General features: G+C 46.2%; 1 protein-coding gene across 2 annotated transcripts; it reads left to right on the forward strand.

Moving 5' to 3' along the window:
* Positions 1-1435: 1435 nt before the first annotated feature.
* LOC149336211 (F-box only protein 44-like) lies at positions 1436-19211 on the forward strand. 2 transcript variants are annotated; one of them, XM_089552733.1, is made up of 6 exons: positions 1436-1546; positions 4209-4289; positions 5812-5938; positions 7390-7510; positions 14078-14227; positions 15932-19211. In XM_089552733.1, the coding sequence occupies exons 3-5, from the start codon at positions 5874-5876 to the stop codon at positions 14216-14218; spliced, it is 327 nt and encodes a 108-aa protein (XP_089408859.1). In that variant the 5' UTR covers positions 1436-1546; positions 4209-4289; positions 5812-5873; the 3' UTR covers positions 14219-14227; positions 15932-19211. The 2 variants fall into 2 exon arrangements, with proteins under 2 accessions (XP_089408859.1, XP_089408860.1); XM_089552734.1 differs by having other exon boundaries at positions 14078-14223.
* Positions 19212-20178: the final 967 nt, after the last annotated feature.

Consider the following 20178-nt stretch of genomic DNA (forward strand, 5'->3'; position numbering starts at 1 on the left):
GTTGAAATTCCACCCGCAAGAAGAAAGTACGCATAGCAAACGATGCACCAGCTCGACGAGCTCGACCGAGCCAAGATGGAAACCGAAAGTTGTGGGCGCAGTGTTGCCAGACCGCCAAGCGGTTTCGCATATCGTCTATTGCCATCCAGCTCCCCTAGTGGAGATCAGTGGAGAGAGAAGCGGCAGCTACCTTGGAAGCGGCCGAAGCGGCGCGAAATTTTGGTGCGCCGGCGAATGTCTTCGCCACACCACAGCGATCGTCTGCGCTAGTGCTCACAGTGTTGCTCCCGAAGCTCAGGCGTGTGGAAGCTGCTATGGAGGATTCTACAATTTCGTCTGCTCTACCGAAGAAACAGCTAGACAAACTTTTATTAATGGACCTTCCTAATGAGATAATAGACTACGTGCTCCAGACTCTGGATTATCGTGACCTGCAAAGTTGTAGATTGATTTGCCGCCGAGTACGTGAAATACTTTCTACCAATGCGTTTTGGAAGCAGAAGTGCTCTCGGGAAGGCGTGATGATCCCAGCCATTCGCCTGGAAGAACTTCCGAATCGATACTACGAGTTAATTTACGTCGGCCGGAACTTGCTGAGAAACAGTTACGGAGATACTCCAGGAGGTAAGTCTGCGCCCGCCCTGTCCTCGCCTTTTCTGTGTGCTCTTCGTTCAAACATATGTCTGACTAACTGGCCCGTCAGCTGCAGAGGGCTTAAAGTCTGGCTCCATCGGAGGGGGGTCTCTATAGTGTTTCGAGCACATGGAGAACACATAGCTTTATACAAAGGGGAGAAATAAATATAACGGTGTTTTTTTTTTTTTTTTGCTCAGCTTATAACAGTTTTATACAAAGTGCATGGGGAAATCATCAGTTTAGGACACAGACCTTAAAAAGGCGATCCCCACGCTCTGCCAGTGTGCTCGATGTTATTTGAAGTAAAACATCTTGCAAAAACGCTTGCAAAAAAAGGTCACTGCGTGCAGATTCCGATTCGCCAATACCCAAAGAATTGGCGAGGAGGGTTTCAGACCCCTCATCAATTTTGAAGGGGAGTCTGAGACCCCCCACTTTGCATAAGCAGCATTTGCCAATGGCCCATGACTGGACACGGGATGGATTCTAAACGAGCTTCCAGTGCGCTTTACCGACAGCTGATCTATGCGATAAAAATGCGCATGGGCGCAATGCCCAAACCGTCCAAAACTGGAGACTAATTGGAACAAGATATGACATGTGCATGCATGTCTGTATGAAATGTTCTTTTGTGTAATGGAGAGCGGGTGTGTGCGCTCGGTCCGCTCAGAGAGCTAGCGGGAGCGCTCAGGTGGGAGTGCGCGAGCGCGCGAAACCCTCGGCCGATCGCGTACTGCTCCAGGCCGCACGCGGCAAACGCAACGACGGGAAGCGGCAGCCAATGCGAGCGCGGAGAGCGGTAGCGTCATGATGACGTAGAGCGGGGGCTAAACCAATGGCCAAACCACGCCGGCCGGGCCTACCTGCCAGCCTTGATGCTGGCGACTGGTGTTGCTTGTTCACGGCCATAGTAAGTCCTGGGATACATGCATGTCAAAAATGCATCATATCTGACGATCGTTGGACAATACCGAGTTGATGACTGTGATACAAGCAAATTTCATCCCATATAGCCGCTTTGGTGCTGCTGCTACTTGGTGCTGTTCGCCTGTCGTCGTCTGCTAGCTCCGTTGCTGAAGGCGTCGTGGAAATCGAACGTATCTTTTATTATGGGACGCGTTCGCAGTAAAGCCAGTAAAGCGATGTGAAGAGTAGGCCTTTTATTATAGCGCAGGCGACTTCCGAAGCGCCGTCAGCTGCGGCTTCGATTTGAAACCAACTAGGCCTAGCGACGATTAGGGCAACCTGGGACCAGCGCGCAGTTCGCCGCCCGGCGTTGCCGCAGGCGGTGTCGTTGCCGAAAGATCCACTTTTGCACAGGCATGCTGTCGTTGCTCGAATCTAGCAAGCATCCTTTCTGGTATCATAGCTGTTTTCTATTTTCTTGCGCGAACGTGAAGTACGCCGAGCATGCCGGCCGGCCGGTCGGCCTGGATCCCGTCTGCCGGCGTCGTAAAAACGAGCTAAAGAGTGTTCTTGACATAAATAGTAAGCCCTGGGATCAGAAATGCGAAAAATGTGTCATTTTTGAGGATCGCTGACCAATGTTGAGCTGCTCGTAGAGGTAACAACTGTGATATGAGCAAATTTCTTGCCACAACAGCCTCGCAGCTGCCGCTAGCCCGACGTTGGGGTCCGGCTCGCTTGGCGCCCGCCAGCTCCGCTCCCGAAGGCGTCGCGGAAATTGACCACACTATTATTTTATTGTGAGATGATGCTTTTGACAGTACAACGATGTGTAGGGTAGGCTTTTTATTATAGCGCAGGCGACTTCCGAAGCGCCGGCCACTGCGGCTTTCAACACCGTATACATGCAGTGTCCCTCCAGATCATTGTTGCTTTAGGACGCTAAACCCACAATTTACAATGTAACATCAAAGTAGGCGTAGTCCAATTTAAGCATGTTAATGGCCAGTTAAATTCTTGGAACGTTATATTAACTCTATGCTTGGAACCACCTGAACGGTCCAACTTGAATTAAGGTTTCCAGTTGAAACTTGATTTCTAGTTGAAAATGGGTTTTGGCTGGGCAGGCTATTGCTGATTTGCTGGTTCCAGTTTTGGCTGCGGGCATGGAGCCTCGTGGATGGAGAGCTTTTAAATTTTGTATTCTGGAATGTGTTGTAGCCAATAATTAAACATAATGAAAATAGCAAAGGAACTGCTCTTTCAGAACCTATATGTAGGTGATCTTTATCGGCAAGCTCACTGTGTCAGCCTGATACGTTTCCAGGCTGCTACCACAATAAACAGTGCTTGGAGATCGGGGGCTGCAAGAGGAAACAAATTTTTCTCTCGTTGCTGAGAAAATTTCAGCTCAGTGATTCTTTCTGCAGAACAGAAACTTTCTGTAAATAAACGTGTTAAAGTCTATTGTACTGTTCCTCACTCTGCAAAAAACTGTAACTGCTTTGGCGAAATGGCAGCAATATCAAAACACATATTGTCAACCCTCCATCACTGAGGTGGCCCAGTTTATGAGGCCCAGAAACCTGGATTGCATGGCCACAAATGAGTTTATTCTATATGAGCCAGCATTTGAACATAGCAATATGCTCCATTCTTGGAGGTCACATGATAAGAGTGGTGACATCAGCCGATGTTATTACATATACATACTAGTGTTGTAATTCCCCAAAAACTTCCCTGGCACAGATATTGCTGTAAAAGGTGCCATATAATGCAGCACTGACTCTTAGCTTGCCTGAATCATTTTTATTAGGGGTGTGCGAATATTCGAAATTTTCGAATATAATTCGGATAGTATATTTTTAGTATTCGTATTCGATTCGAAATCTAAGTATTCGTGTTGTTTCGAATATTCGATCCGACGCGAATATTCGTACCCAGCCAAATATTCTATTGCGAGCACCGGCGTTCATTTCGGTCCGCAAGTCCTATCAAAAGAGACATAACAATATAGCGGCGCCCAGAGCAATGCGTAACGTTGAGCCATGCAGTAGCTGACTACGCTGGTGAGCTTCTTTGTGGCTATGCGTGGGAAGCTGGTATAGTCGGAGCTCTGCACGAAATATCTCGCAATACGTGCCAGTTCAGTGCCAAGTGAGAGGGCATTTTTGTGGCTGGAGAAGTCGCTTCAGCTAGAAGGGAACTAAATACTTCTTCTGCCTGACCGTGTGGAGCAGCCGGTTTTCCTTCATGACAACCTTTTATGTTCATCCCAGCAACGCGCTTTTGTACTTATGGCAAGCTAGCCTTAATCAATGCTGTGTACTAGCTATCTTCTCTGATATTTCCACTCTTCTATGAATAATGTTCGAGACTTTGATACTTTTTGTGCAGCCACACACATCTTTTGTGTTCATTTCATCACTGATAGTTGAACTGTGATGTTCTTGGGTGCTCAAATAATGTTTTGTAGTGGTTAAATGCATCTGACCTTGATTATTCGATATTCGATTCGATATTTAGAACCAAGTATTCGTATTCGATTCGTATTCTAAAAATTTGATATTCGCACACCCCTAATTTTTATATGAGTATGCATGCTGAATTAGCTGACCTTGTGAAATTTTTGACCCCTCTTTGTTTGTTTGTTTTTCTTCTTTTAGATGGATTCACTAATTGGCAGGAAGTAAGGGCCGGCTTTAGATATGCAAGAAATCCAAATGGGGCAGATCTTGCATTTTTAGGTAAGGTGACATCACTTGCTTAAATTTTATTACCATTGTGCGGTTATCAGAATTACTAGAATTTTCAAATTTTTTAAGTGACATCTTAATTCATCGAGGTTACCTACACTTGGGAAAATAAAGTTGGGCAGCTAATAAGTGGCAGTGTGGCTACTGGGACACAGCACTGTCAGAGTTGCCTCTGGTAATGTCATTGTTGTTCCCTTAGAGCATGTGTAATAACTGCTAGTTGGTCCTGTAATAAATAGACACAAATATGCATGTACACTACAGCTGGTCGCCCTTGTGACTCCCTTCTGTGTGTTGGTCAACTTTGGGAAGTTTACTCCAGTTTCTTGAAACATGCAAAGTGCTGTCTCCTAGCACTTCATGCCTGACATATGGGTTTGAAATTCTTCCATCCCAGGCTTGGTGTCTGTCATACACAGTCGTGGTGAATTTGGGGGAGACATTTGAGGTGCAGTTCCGTTGTGTGTGATAACGAAATTTTTTAATGCGATAATGTTAAAGGCCCCGTTCACCAGAAAATCTGGTGCCGGCATTGTGAGCGAAAAATCACGGGCATGGCTCTGGCAGGTGGTCCCCAGGGATCACTCTACCCAACGAACACTAGAGCTCCCACGGACGTCCTGCATACGTCTAGGACATCCAAGGGAGTTCCAGTGCTCATTGGGTAGGGGGCAGGTGGGCCATCTAGGTCACGTAACCTTGCAGCGTCATCACAATCTACCCGCCTAATAGTGAGCAAACTGCCCACCGCAGCAGTTAAATTAATGATTTGTCGCTCGGGAAGAGCAACCTGGGCCGCACAAGACCCACTGTTGGGAGCACCTTCCATCGCAGGGCAGTGGTGCATCGCTTAACCGCTGCACCGCTGTGCCAGGAGGGGTACGAGGACGCCCACGAGTCTATGAATGTAAAGTAGAGAATGACCTTCTGCATATATATGCTATCGCGTTGTACCCTTAAGGCAGATTAGGTGTCCCCTCCAATTTTTTTACAGTGCAGCGCATCTTGTGCAACTGGCGAAGCTGAGAAGCTTTACTAAAAGCTATGGACTGAAGCGGTGGCCTTGCGGTAGAGCATCTGCCTCACATTTGGGAGGTACTGGGTTCAATCCCCAGTGCTGCCAGGTACCCACCGGTTTTCTATTGGGTAAAAGATTTCCCCTGGCCTGGTGCTCAGCTCTTTTGGGGTGAAAGGGGAAAAGGTCCCTTTGGTCCCTTCACCATACCTCGATGGAAAAATCTTACGCCTGAGTTTCGCGGGTTCGAATCCCAGTTGTGGTAATATTTATTTATTCATGGTTTACCCAAGGTCACCCTCAATGTCAAGCTTCACACAAACTGGTGAGCCAGCTTGACATCATGAAGTATTGCTTTCGCACTGAAATGCGTTCAGTGCAGTCTAGCTTGTAAGGCACTCAACTACGCAATAGTAATGCACTTCTTGTGGTGGACTGAGAGGTGTTTAAGCATACCTTTGGCCAGGACCTGGGCTGATGCGATTTTCCTCCCTGCAGGTACACAAGGCTATTTTGTAGCCTCATCACCATTAAGATGCACCAAGTACCAAATTATTGACATGGAAAGAGAAGGCATTCTTCCAGAAATCATGGGCAGGCGGCCACACATAGAAGTCTCAGAATGGTACGTGCTTCGCACTTGCTGAAACCTACCTTTTTTTTTAATCACTTTTGATGTGTTACCATGCTTCGGGACATTTAGTTTTGCTGTGAGCGTCTTGAACATTTCTTAGTCTATGGAAATCTTTGTGTGCTTCTTGCTGGGGCCAGTGCGTCAACTGCACGCTCAATCTAGGTTAGCGCGTGATTCGCTTCATCATTTTCAACACTCTCTCTCAGCTGGCTGACACCATTGGAGGCAGCGGATGTATCGCTTTTATGCAGTTATGCGTCAAGTGCACGGTGGTGTACCACATGGCTTTTTTGCTGAATACATTAGATATCTGTACTATAGTTGGATACAACTCAAGAACGAAGCGGCCAATGCCCCTCAAAGCAGGCCTTCCAGTCAATGGCGTCAACCAATGTTCATGACTTCACAGCTAATCCCCTTAGACTTACTAGACTGGCATCTCTAGACTGGCAAGGGGATTAACCATGACTTAATTAGATTAACCACAGTGTCATGAAATTCGGTCGACACCATTGGCTGGAGTGTCTCCTTTGAGGGACATCTGACGCTTTGTTCTTAAACTGTGTCCAGCTAAGTCGAACCTGGATATATCGAATGCAAAAGGGATCAGAAAATAGCTACATTGATAATTTGATATGCAGAAGGACCTAATATTCCACTCAAAGTCGTTACAGGCTTGATATAGTGAATAATTCTATGTATTTGGGCTCAACTGCATAGTAATGTCACGGCTGCTTGATGCAAAGCGCACAGCGAGGTGCGGCCCGCCGCGTCGCACAGAAATGGCATCATGGGCCTAGTTCTCCGTGTGCCCGCCGCGGCGCCACCACTCAGGGACAACTGCTCGCAGTGAAAGGCCGCGACAGCTGCGTCGGTGCTGGCTGTTTGAGGGCTTAAACAGTGCACTTTCTAGATCCTCATTAAGGACTGAATTTTTAAGTCGTCATTGAAAGCGCCAATTATGTCACAATCACCACAGCAGGTGGGAATCCCCCTTCTACTGTATGCCTGAACGCTATCCATAACGGCCGACTATACGATGCACGACCGGGCGAGCGGCTCTACCTCAGGGTGTTGCGTTAATGTGCCTGAAGCTTTCAATCTACTTGTACTTTTTTATATATTTATATTTCGTTGTTTGCCACTGTACGGGCTCTTTTTCAGTTTTTACACCTGTATACTTCCTGTTACTCATTTTTATGAGAAAGCAAATATATTCATTCTTTATAAATAATGTACTTTTCATTATAAATGTGCTAGGATATTTTTGCAGTGCTTGTCTTTCAATGTATGCATAGTTTACACCGACGTCATAGTGGCACAGCAATAAAACCTGGGTGTCTTGCTCATCTTATTTAATGCTCACTAACTTTTCCCACATTTTGACAAAGTGTAATTGTCTTGGTGCACCGAACTCTTGCCTTTTCTACTTCTTTTTCTAGGTACACAACTGGACCTGGTTCTAACGGTGAATACAAGTTGTCTGTGTCACTTCTCAGTGGGGCAAAAGAAAAACTGGTCAAGTTCTCCTCTCAATGGATGAAATCTGAAGAGTGGAGTGAGGTAAGGGCTTGCTTTCGAGCACACATCTGTGGCCACCTCCAGCATGTCTTTAGACAGCATATTGGCTTTGCATGCACTAGCCAGAGCACTTTCTATTTGAGGCACAAAGTGGTGCACCTCAGTATTTTATGGCAAATGTGCTCAGGCAGACAGGAAGGCTTTGCAAGTTCCAGGCACTTCATATACTGCACCAGACCAACACCCTACTTCAGTAGCATATTAAGTTAAAGTGACTGACAGTTGACAAAACAAATGCCCAGAATGTGATATTAAGGTGTAGGTGAACTGATTGCACCTTGTGATGTGTGCCTCCTTTTGCAGGTGCACATGATGTGGACACTCCCAAAACAGATCTCGCAATATGGTCCTCTAACTAGTGATGCAAAACTATCAGAAAATTGACTATTGATAGTATCGATAGTTTTCTTGAAACTATCGATAGTATAAAAGAACTATTGATAGTATTGCTGTCGATAGTATTGCTATCGATAGTGCCGCTATCGATAGAAGGAGTGTCGATAGTGAAACTGTCGATGGTAAGACTATTGATAGTAACAGTATTGATATTATGCATTTGCTGGCCTGCAATATAACCAAAACATTTGTGATACTTTACATAGGGAACGTCTGCAAAGCTCGGTGATGTGTAGGCCGCGAAAACAAGGTAGTCCTGTCAATTACTCATACCATGACCTCCATACGACACACTCAGGAAACCAAGTTAAGGATGCATTGGGTACGCGTGGTTGATTTTATAGAATCGATAGTACTACATATAACAAGTAGTATCGATAGGGCTATCGATAGCACTATCAATAGAACTGTCGAAAGTACTATTGATGGTATTATCGATACTACTATTGATAGTCTTTTTTACCATCGATAGTTCGATAGTGAATGAACTATCGATAGTATCGATAGTTTTGCATCACTACCTGTAACACCTGTCACTCTAAAAGGGTTAAGTAATGATAAATGTTTTGAACAAAATCTTTTGAGTTTTAATTCAAGTTTATCAGTGTGACCTGGCGATAAAGTTAAATGTAAAAACAAGCATTTGTTAAACAGGAGGAGCAACAATCAAACTCCTTGAAGCACCCACATAGGCAGCTGTTGATAAAAGCGAGAGTGTTGTGTTAGAAAGGCAGTGTTGGAATTGATATATTTTGCCGTCCTAGTAGCGTGTCCCACCAGGCATCGGGTCCAGGATCACCGCCGCATTGCCGAAGGAGGAAGGAAACGTGGGCCGGAGACGGGGAGTAGGGGAAGTGAAGGAAAAACTGTATTTACATGGTTACATGATTATTTACATTATTTACAAGAGCGGGACTGAGAATGGCTCTCAGTGGAAGGGGAACGTCTTCGTCAACCGTAGTCGACTGGAGCTAGCAGGCTTCTCTCGGCCACACTCACGGCCGAGTTAAATATCCTTCGGTTTCCCCAGATCCCTGGCTGGGGAATAATGGTCGACGAGCACTGTCCAATCGGATAGACCGAAGGGGACGTTCTTGTTACCACCCACGGCTGGGCAGGTGCGAGCTTTTCCACTCTCTCGCAGCGGGGTCGATGAGAGGAGGAGATGCCGACTCATCCAGCCCTGCGGGAAAGGAATCTCCCGAAGTCTTCCAGCAGGTGAATGAACTTGCTTCCCCGCCGATTGCCCAGAACGCGAGTCGGGGACACAGAATTCTTCAATTATCCGCCAGCGTGACCGGCGCCGGCACGTAGCCTCCTCTGTGGTCGCCCGGACAATACCTCCGGCATTCCTGCTACACTAATCCGCTCAAGGAATTTCGCTGTGGTTACTGCTGACAATGGCCCTTGAAATTCCTGCTACACTAATCCGCTGAGGCTCGGAGGGGCATTCCAAGCATCCCACTTCCCACCGCCGTCGCGGGGTTGTCGGCCTCGATGAATGTTCACGGTAGCTGCTTGATCGGGCCCACGTGGTCCGAAGTACAGTCACAACAGCACGTCCGCCGCCCGAAGAGGTCTCGTAGTGGTTGCAGCCAACGCTGCTGCGCGCAGAGACCTGGAGTTGTGTCCGTTCGGCTTTTGGTCACACTGGGCCCAAAGGTTCTTCTTGCTTCGTTGACAACTGTAACGGTCTCAACCAGCAAGGTACACAGCCCAACAAGCAGAAAGCGCCAAACCGACTTTAAGAACTGCTTGCTGTTTTCGGTCGACAAAGTCTGTTTAGAGAAAATGAGCTGTCGCGTGAAATTTACGTCCTCCTCCGAAAGTTTCCAAGTTTGACCAAACCAGAATACAGAGAGCTTGTTTAGCCAAAAGGGAAAAATTTCCTAAAATTTTTGGGGGGGGGGGGGGGGGTGCCGTAGCACGGTGTATGTCACAGAAAGCCACCTACCGTGAGAGCACAAAGGGAAGGTGGAGCTGCTGAACACACATACAAAACAGACAAAAATGATTCCCGCTAAAGCAAAAAACAAAATACAAATTTGCATAGCGGATTAACGTCCTTGGAGTCAGGAAAGGGCATTACACGGGAAAGCTTCGGTTGAGGCCATCAGCGTTGCCATTACTCGCACCTTTCGGCAACGCATGTGAACTGAGTCCCGCAATGCCAAGCTCCGAAATTTCGCTCTCATTTCGCATAGGAGAGTGTAATGAACAAAAGACAAAAAAAAACAAGCATTAAACTCAACATGAGATTATGCGTCATATCCGCCCCTTGCGCGGCCGTGGTCCGACAGCTGCTTTAGCAGATGAGACATTACATAATGCTAGGAATTTCAGCCTGCATTTCAGTACAGGAGAGTTAAATGAACAAAAGAAACAAGCAATAAACTGAATAGGATTATTCCTCGAAACCGTCCAGAAACAGCGTTACGATTAGAGGAATTTACTGGTTCCTATTTTTCAGCCGCCCCCTTCGCGGCCGCGGTCCAATAGCTGCTCTAGCAGGTGCAACAGGACACAAGGCTAGGAATTTCAGCTTAGGACCCTTAACTGTTCCTCGTCCAAGTCTCATGGTTCTGAAGTTTGGCTGACGCTCAGATAGCAGAACGCGAGAAGGGAACGGACGAGTGCGAATGCCGTGCCAGCGTATCCGTCTCTCTCGGATCGGGTTCGCGCATTGCGTTCTCTTGGCTTGTGTTCCCATGGGGCGGGTGCGAACTCTTGAGCACCGAGGTGCCAAATTGGGGCGGCTACGCGGTTCGGATTTCAGTCGAGCAGTCAACAAGAGCCGCACTTCCCCCTTGATTAACTATTCCCGTTTGGCCACCTCTATACGCTTCCGCTCCGTGGAAACCCTCGCTGTTGGTTTGCGGGGCGCGTCACTAGCCATCGCGGAACCGTCACAGGTTAAGTCGTCGGCGTTCGCCTCATTGTCAGTTTGTGATCCAGCCTGCTCTGGCTCACTACCGTGAGAGTTTATGAGGGTTACAGGGCCACGTTTGCCCTCTTCACCCGCGTGCTCTGCTGGCGCTGTGAATTCTGGAGCCTTCGAACTGGTGAGGACCTGCGCAGCGTTATCTCCAAGACTAAGGCCCTTTTCTTTGGGCAGCATATCCAAGCGATTTGGGAAAATCGAGGGATGCTGCATAGATAGGTCTTGGGAGACGGCTGCCTCGGTCAGATGCAGCTCGAGCGGGCTCTCGATCGCGACGCGGGCAGTAAGTTGGTCGTGTTGGATACCCTTCCTATCCTTATACTGGCGGTACAGCAGGCCAGAACGGAGCTGGAAAGGTATTTTCTCCCGTGACACACCTATGTCACTTTGGGGACTCAACTTGCGTAGAGATTGGTCTTTCTCTTGCTCAGCGGTGAACGTTTCTCTGTCCACACGAAGGAGTTCGAGAAAGCCATCCGAGTGGGGTAACACAAGATTGGAATTCAATTCCTCACCTAGCTCCAGGTCATCACTTGCGCCTGATTCGGAAGACTCACTATCGCCTGCACTACTATCGGTACTCTTTACCCCTGTGCTAGTAGTGAGTAAGTCCTGGGCTGGCTCGTCATGTGGTAACGCGGAGCCGTCACAGCTTAAGTCGCCGGCGTTCGTCTCATCGTCTGTTTGTGACAAAGCCTGCTCTAGCTCATCACCGTGAGAATTTACAGGCTTCGAGCTTACAGGTTGAGGTTTGCCCTCTTCAACCACGTGCTCTGCTGGCGCCGTGACCTCACGAGCCTTCGAAATGGTAAGGACCTGCGCAGCGTTATCTCCAAAACAAAGGCCTTTTTCTTGGGGCAGCATATCCAAGCGATTAGAGAAAATCGAGGGATGCTGCTTAGGCAGGTTTTGGGAGACGGCTGCCCCGGTCAGACGCACCTCGAGCGGGCTCTCGATCGCGACGCTGGCAATGGGCAAAGACACGCAGTTTTCATTGCCGACTTTAATTTCTTTTCGCGCCGAAACCTCCTGATTTAATGTCGAATTCCTGTCGGCGTGCTTCGCCTCTAAAATTTGTTGCAACTCCAAACGCTTTAGAGCAATTTCTTTATCTAACCTGTCAGCCTCCTTTTTAGCGGCTTCCTTGCGGTAAAGGCGTTCTTTTTCAACCCTGTCGGCCTCCTCCTTGCGTTCTTTTTCAACCCTGACGGCCTTCTCCTTAGCGTTCCTGATTCCCTCCTGAATGACTTCCCAGGTCTCCCAAATTTTGTCACCCTCCTCCTTAGCACCACATTCCCTAATAGCCTCAATCAGCTGCGGCTTTCTGTGACTTTTCCTGGCCTCAATACCCAGCTTTTCACACAGCAACATCAACTCTGGCTTCTTTAGCTTGCTCAAATCCATGGCAATTCCCGAACGAGGACTTTCATAAAATAAGCTGCTACGTGAAATGCTTAAGCGAGCACGTGCAGAAAAACAATCTACAGGTAGTGATAAATTTCCAGAGTTATCAAGCCTGGCAGATTCTTAAAGAAAGTCAAGCGCTCACCACTGCTGAAGCCAGGACCAAGCGTGGAAGATCCCACCGCTGCCACCAGTTGATATATTTTGCCGTCCTAGTAGCGTGTCCCACCAGGCATCGGGTCCAGGATCACCGCCGCATTGCCGAAGGAGGAAGGAAACGTGGGCCGGAGACGGGGAGTAGGGGAAGTGAAGGAAAAACTGTATTTACATGGTTACATGATTATTTACATTATTTACAAGAGCGGGACTGAGAATGGCTCTCAGTGGAAGGGGAACGTCTTCGTCAACCGTAGTCGACTGGAGCTAGCAGGCTTCTCTCGGCCACACTCACGGCCGAGTTAAATATCCTTCGGTTTCCCCAGATCCCTGGCTGGGGAATAATGGTCGACGAGCACTGTCCAATCGGATGGACCGAAGGGGACGTTCTTGTTACCACCCACGGCTGGGCAGGTGCGAGCTTTTCCACTCTCTCGCAGCGGGGTCGATGAGAGGAGGAGATGCCGACTCATCCAGCCCTGCGGGAAAGGAATCTCCCGAAGTCTTCCAGCAGGTGAATGAACTTGCTTCCCCGCCGATTGCCCAGAACGCGAGTCGGGGACACAGAATTCTTCAATTATCCGCCAGCGTGACCGGCGCCGGCACGTAGCCTCCTCTGTGGTCGCCCGGACAATACCTCCGGCATTCCTGCTACACTAATCCGCTCAAGGAATTTCGCTGTGGTTACTGCTGACAATGGCCCTTGAAATTCCTGCTACACTAATCCGCTGAGGCTCGGAGGGGCATTCCAAGCATCCCACTTCCCACCGCCGTCGCGGGGTTGTCGGCCTCGATGAATGTTCACGGTAGCTGCTTGATCGGGCCCACGTGGTCCGAAGTACAGTCACAACAGAATGTGCCTCACTTGGCGATGGGAATTCATTATTTATTTTTTTTCTGAAGGCACAGAGACAGTGAATAACCATGGACGCCTTGAGGCTGGCATCTTTTTGCGCAAACAGTTTTAGTGAGGGGAAAAATAAATAAATAAAGATAAGACCATGAAACAGGTTGGGCTTTATGGAACTGAAGTGTTCATAATAGTGACCGATATATATTAACAGATGTTTTTTTCTGTAATTATGTGTTCGTTGTTGGGTTGTTTGTGTCATTTCCAAGTGAACAGCCATTTTAAGGCACCTGGGGTTGGTGGCAGAGCCAGACAATTTTTAAGGGGTCGCTTTGGCTGCTCAGGGAGTGTGAAGGTGTGGAACAGTTATGTGGTGTGTGGCATGGTACAGTAATATTTAAGAAAACCAAAGCCCAAACATGCAACTTCCCCCCTTGGCTTTTCTTGTGTGCGCCACACCTGCCATATGCTACGAAACACAGTTTTCGTGCTCCTTTCAAGTTCACCCTAACCAAAATATACCACCGTCAAGCGTCTCCAAAGTGTAAATTATAGCATTGATATAGAGCTTCTGAAATAGATTTCATTTAACTTTCAATACCGCCTGCTGCAGCTTAAGCTTATCGGGACTATAGCTGTGTAATCTGTGGCATACAAAATCTTGGCCATGGCCGGTGTTTACAATCATTTTGTCCAAAATTGCGGGTTGATGTCCCTTGTCCTACGTATCCCTGTTTTTGTTCTGCATATTAGAAATAAACAGAAAATTGTGCGAATTCAGACCTGAGACTGTCACTTGCAGGTTAGACACGTTTTCAAAGACTACCCGGTGAGTGTCCGTTACATCAAGTTCCAGCACTGTGGACGTTGCCGAACGGTTAATGCCTGCGGACCGAAAATGGCGGGAGGCGTTATCCGTGTTCATGTGCAGGCTGCGAGCTGATATCTGTGAGTAAGTTATATTCTGTTTACTTTTGCCTTACGCTGAGTTGAGAGGTTTTGTAAAGAACATTGCTGCTGTGCATGTGTATTTGTGTGGTTAAGGTTTGATTTCGGTTGGTTCAGAGCCCTGTAAACCAGCCCTGACAAAAAGAATTCCATTCTAAACTGTCGGCAGAGTGAACCTTAAATTGAGCAAATGCTGTTAGCACATGCACATATGCATGCACGCACGCGTGCTTACACTGAAACTTCCTTTTGGAAGATGTTCTAGCATGTTTGCTACCTAAAAGTATTTCAGTGAGCCAGCAAATATCCTATGTGCGGGGCATAGGAGATGGGGATAAGGGCAAAAGGCTTGAGTGAATGGCTTTGTGAATCTGATGGTAAAGATTCTTGGTGTTTGCTGTTGGCTGCACATATATAACAATAGTGCTGTGTATCCTGATGCGTTTGCGGTCAGATTTTGTTGAGCGAAATAGATGAGGCCTGGCCTTTCGGAAGCCGTTGTGTGCTGTGAACTTTGAAGGCCAAGTTGTGTAGTGTTTAGTATTTGCTTCTGTGGGCAGATTTTTGCAAAGTTGTTTTAAAACAAATGCAACATAAGGTTTCTGTATTTTTGCATTCAAATGCCATACTGCCCGTAGAATTTTTCTGGATCAATGTAATGAGCATTGATTCCAGCGGTTATTTCTTGCTTTTCTCTTTTGCATATTTTTTGTCACTTCTGTTTAATCAGCACTCATTCACGCCGAACTGTAATAATTTGCACACAGATGTGAACAAGTTATGCATGAGGCACGCAAGAGCAGAAGGAGAGTGCAGCAGCTAGTAGACACCATAAATTTTTTTTGTTCACCTGCTCAGGCTACACACTGTATATAGTGCCATGTACCTTGTTGTACAAAGGGTTCTCAGTGAAAAGAATGAACTAACAAAGGCATGCTGGGGCAGTGCTATATGTGTAGGTCTGGAGCTCAATGGGCCTTGGATTGTACCAACAATAGTCTAAGGGGTTTCGAGGTAGCAGACCACGGACCTGTTTTGGCCCTTGGACCAAGCCTCATGTCACGTCCCACTTCCGATCTGTGAGGCCTGGTCCGCAGACTGGACCAGGCGATAAATGTCAAAGCATTGTTTCAGGTGGCGGATTGCGGACCTTTGGTCAGCATATTTGCAAATGTAGCATGGTGACAGGCCACGTACATGCCTGGTCCACTGATGGCCACCAGCAAAAATGGCAGCAGCAAAAATGGCCACCAGCAGAAATGGCCACCAGCAAAAATGGCCACCAGCAAAAATGGCCACCAGCAAAAATGGCCACCATCAAAACTGGCCACCAGCAGAAATGACCACCAGCAGAAATGACCACCAGCAGAAATGACCACCAGCAAAAATGGCCACCAGCAGAAATGGCCACCAGCAGAAATGACCACCAGCGAAAATTGCCACCAGCAAAAATTCACTACACGTTTTCTCATGAACATTGTTTGTGTGACTGACCACGCTACGAACTGCAGAGAAACACTTCAGTGTGGTTTCTGAATGGTGCCCACGATCTGTCGTGTGGTACTTTTGCCAAAAATCTGGTACAACTACATAATAGAAATATGACACATCAATTTCTCCACAATTTACGAGACATTTACTATGTGTTTTTGAATGCATTACCAAACACCCGTATTTTATATAGCATCAAATGTCACCTCTGTTTCAGAAATGCCACTAGCTCTCACTCTGGGACCCAGTCCCACCTCTTCCTGGCTTCAGACAAGAGCATCTGGGTCTTTCTGCTGCCAAGTCAGGGTCCAAAGATTCCAGCCGTAGACTGCTTGGCCCGTGTGAGGGCATGGACTCACACTTATCAAGCAGTGCATCATCATCATCATCAACCTGACTCCAGTCAACCCTGTCCTTCGCCAGTTGCGGCCACCGTATTCCCGCAATTTTCTTAATCTCATCCGCCCACCTAACTTTCTGCCGCCGCCTGCTATGCTTGCCTTCTCTTGGAATCCACTCCGTTACGCTTAAGGACCAGTGGTTATCTTGCCTTCGCATTACATGCCCTGCCCAAGCCCACTTCTTCCTCTTGATTTCGACTAGGATGTCATTAACCCGCGTTTGTTCTCTCACCCACTCTGCCCGCTTCTGATCTCTTAACGTTACACCTATCATTTTTCTTTCCATAGCTCGCTGCATTGTCCTTAACTTAAGCTCAACCCCCTTTGTTAGCCTCCACGTTTCTGCCCTATAGGTGAGTACCGATAAGATACAGCTGTTGTATACTTTTCTCTTGAGGGATATTGGTAAACGGCCATTCATGATCTGAGAGAACCTGCCATATGCGCTCCATCCCATTCTTATTCTTCTAGTTATTTCCCTCTCATGATCTGGATCAGCTGTCACTACCTGCCCTAAATAGACATATTCTCTTACTACTTCCAGCACCTAGCTACCAATTGCGAACTGCTGTTCTTTTGCTAGACTGTGCATGGAACACTTGAAAGCTGGCCTTGTTTGTTTGCTTGTGAATGCTTCACTGTGGTTGGTTTATTTGTTTAACCGTTGGGTTTTCAGGTGCATTGTCTTGTGTTAGTGATGAGCCCTGTTGTGGAACCTTTGTTGTTACGTTTGTGTTTTGTTAAATCCATGATTCCAAGCCTGTGACTCGCAGAGCTCTTTAACCAGAAGGCGTGGTCTCTATGGTTCAAAGAACTGCTGTTCTGCAGGCTTAACTTAAATGGCCATTGAAATGTTTCTGGCTACTACTGCTGTTTATTGTGCATTTTTTTTTCATGGTGCGGAGGCCATTACTGCAGGTTTAGTTCTGTTACTTACACAATTTTTGTTACCTGATGCTTTATTTATTAGCTATTTATTACCCCTTTATTTATTACCCCATGATCCCACAAAGGGGTCATTGGGGTAGGTTCTACAGGAATTACAGGAGGTGTAGCTTGTACAGGAATAGTACTTAAAGAATAAAAAAAGGTACCACATTCTACACGATGCCAACATGAAGGTAGTAAATACAAATCGAACGTAGGCAGACAGCTCACAAGATAAAAATGCAAAGCACTCAAATGCTTCCATGGTTACAAAAGAAAGAAAAACGAAAAAAAAGAGAGAGAGAAAGAGGTGTAGATTGGTGGGTAAGAACTCTATCACAGATTAGAAAGCAGTAAAAACAGCACTGTTGAAGTTTGGGTATGTACAGGTGCCGTCAAAAGTAAATGGAAGGCAATATTAACGAAAAAATTTTATGATTGCCCCCTCAATTCATGCATCCTTGAATACATATGTGCAGCCTAATTGTGATTGTGCGAATTGCACTGTGCACCAACAAGCATGGACCACTATGGTTTAGATTTAAAGAAATAAAATTTTTTGACAAAGTCGCCTTCCATTTACTTTTGACGGCGACTGTACATATTGAAACTCTGTTACACTCTGTTGAATGTCCCTCGGGGTAAATTTTTGCCCTTGTTTGTTTAATCTGTGTGAATTATTTGACCAAACAAATTTTAGAAAGTACCTTTATGCTCAACACAGTACTCATATCTAGCAGTGCCAACTTTTGCCTGTATTTTAACCTTATTCAGATTTTTTGTATAAAAACTCTACTTGTTTGTTTTGAAATCTACACATAGTACCAACAATGGTTCTATTTTCACAAACCAAAATATATGTCACATTGTTGCCTTTTTGAAACTTTTATGCATTCTGTAGCGTACCTTGGCTTATGTATTGGCAGCAACCGCTCATGCAAATACACAAAATGGCATACTACTGTAATAGGACAGGGAGCAGTGTTTTACATTACCTCTGCAATTTAAAAATGTGCGTGCCTTTCTATGCCGGAAAGTTTGTAGCCTAGGCTTAGGGGGGATAGTATGGTCACGTGCTGTTAACTGTTTGGAAAAAAGGAAATCCAGAACGAACTGGATAGTGAGAAACATGACTAAAAGTGTCCTTTACACCATCTGTGATACAGGTTCTCTGAGTTTATTTAAGGAAGTCAACAGGCGTGTTTACAACACCTGTGATAAAGCGTGCCTCAGACTATTTAAAGCAGCCAGCCTTTCTTCCTTGGATAACCTTTTTGAGCACATAGTGTGTCCAAATACTATTCTAATAGTCATGACAGAGTAAAAGCTCCCAGTGTTGTTCCTAGAGTGTGTACTACTAATAGAAAAGCTACAAGGTTGTTCATATTTGATTTGTTTCAATGAATTAGTACTCTATTAACAAACTGGATATTGAGAAACGTGACTAAAAGTGTCCTTTGCACCATATGTGATACAGGTTCTCTCAGTTTATTTAAGGAAGTCAACAGGCGTGTTTACAACACCTGTGATAAAGCGTGCCTCAGACTATTTAAAGCAGCCAGCCTTTCTTCCTTGGATAACCTGTTTGAGCACATAGTGTGTACAAATACTATTCTAATAGTCATGACAGAATAAAAGCTCCCAGTGTTGTTCCTAGAGTGTGTACTACTAACAGAAAAGCTACAAGGTTGTTCATGTTTGATTTGTTTAAAGTAAATTAGTACTCTATTTGCTTTTTGGAAAAGGCAGAGAGTTGGCTCTCAAGAGAGCAGATAAGTCTTTAGTTTGGTCAAGCAATGTTAGTGTGCACTGTTTCTTTGGTGCCATATATTTTGATGCTTTTGTCAAAACGCAGCATATGTGGTAGCGATTATACATCTGATCATCTGATGTTCCTTTGCCACTGGGTATTATTATCATGCTAGTCCATCGTTGCTTCAGCACATTCGCTCTGTTCTTATTTTTTTTTTTTCAGTTGCATGTGTTTTGGATTGTGCTATTGCAATATTTACTCTACATTCCTTAAAAACATGAGATGTCTATGCTTCCAGTATTCTATTATTGTACCTTGATGACTTTAAAGGCCAAGTCGCAGTCCTGTGATGGCCGACAAGATTGGCATTCAAAGCTGAGTGAGCGGTTGTGCAATAAAGTTTATTGTTTATAAAAGGGCTTCTTTTTGATTAGTCTCTCATAATCAAGTGCAGTAAATCGAGCGAGTCTAACACATTTCAAATGTTTCCTGCGTTGACCGTGTGCATGGCAGTTTTGCAGTATTTTGCAGCAGACAACTGCGTTGTCGGGTCATGGCGTCACTCGGGCTGCTTCAATATGGCTGCCAGACGGAGGGGGCGTGTCATGGAGGAAGGTGGGGCATGTGGGGCATGTCTAGAGCCGATGACTTCTAATTGAAATTCCCAGCTCAAATGCGTGCACAGAGCCCTACTTCTTTTTTTAATTACGCATAATAACATAGTGGTTAGTAGCTGCAACCTAAAACCACGATTTGTTGGTAGACCATGTCATGACCCCTTTAAAGGGCAACTCCGGCATTTTTGACACCCCCATGGATTTTACTGAAGCTTTCAGGATAAGTAACTCTCCGCAGTTTTCTGTGAAATTTCGCAGCGAAGTGATGTTTTGCTGCAGTGCAAATGTATTTTAAATGTTTCTCATTTCGTGGCCTCTTTTGGGGTAGTTTCTATAGGCAACCTTGTGTGTCTGACACCCCATGTACAGTCCTCTAGAATATTGGGCAGTGTGACGACCGGCAGCAGAGAGTGGGCTACTTTTGCGATGACCGCCACGGGCTCCCGAGAGAGGGCACTGCGTGCAACTGGTTCACCACGTTGGCCGCCCGGCGTGTAGCGGGTACGGTGATACCGGGGCTACATTGCAGCTGAGCAGTTCTGTTTCCAGCTGTTTTTGCGCGCGATGCAATTGCTACTGTATTTTTTAGAGGGGCTACTTATTCGCTGTGTTTGTATTGATCACTGCACTTTTTGTATGCCTTTCTGCAGATGCCATGCAGGCATGGGAAAAGCGTGCGACATTTGTCGTTATTCGATATTGGTTTAAAGTTTCTGCTTCACACGCACAGCCAGAACACGCCCATGTGGGATGTTTGAAGGCATAT

This window comes from Amblyomma mixtum, chromosome 7 (assembly GCF_055824585.1).
Source record: "Amblyomma mixtum isolate Tamu chromosome 7, ASM5582458v1, whole genome shotgun sequence".
In the NCBI taxonomy this organism is placed as follows: domain Eukaryota; kingdom Metazoa; phylum Arthropoda; class Arachnida; order Ixodida; family Ixodidae; genus Amblyomma; species Amblyomma mixtum.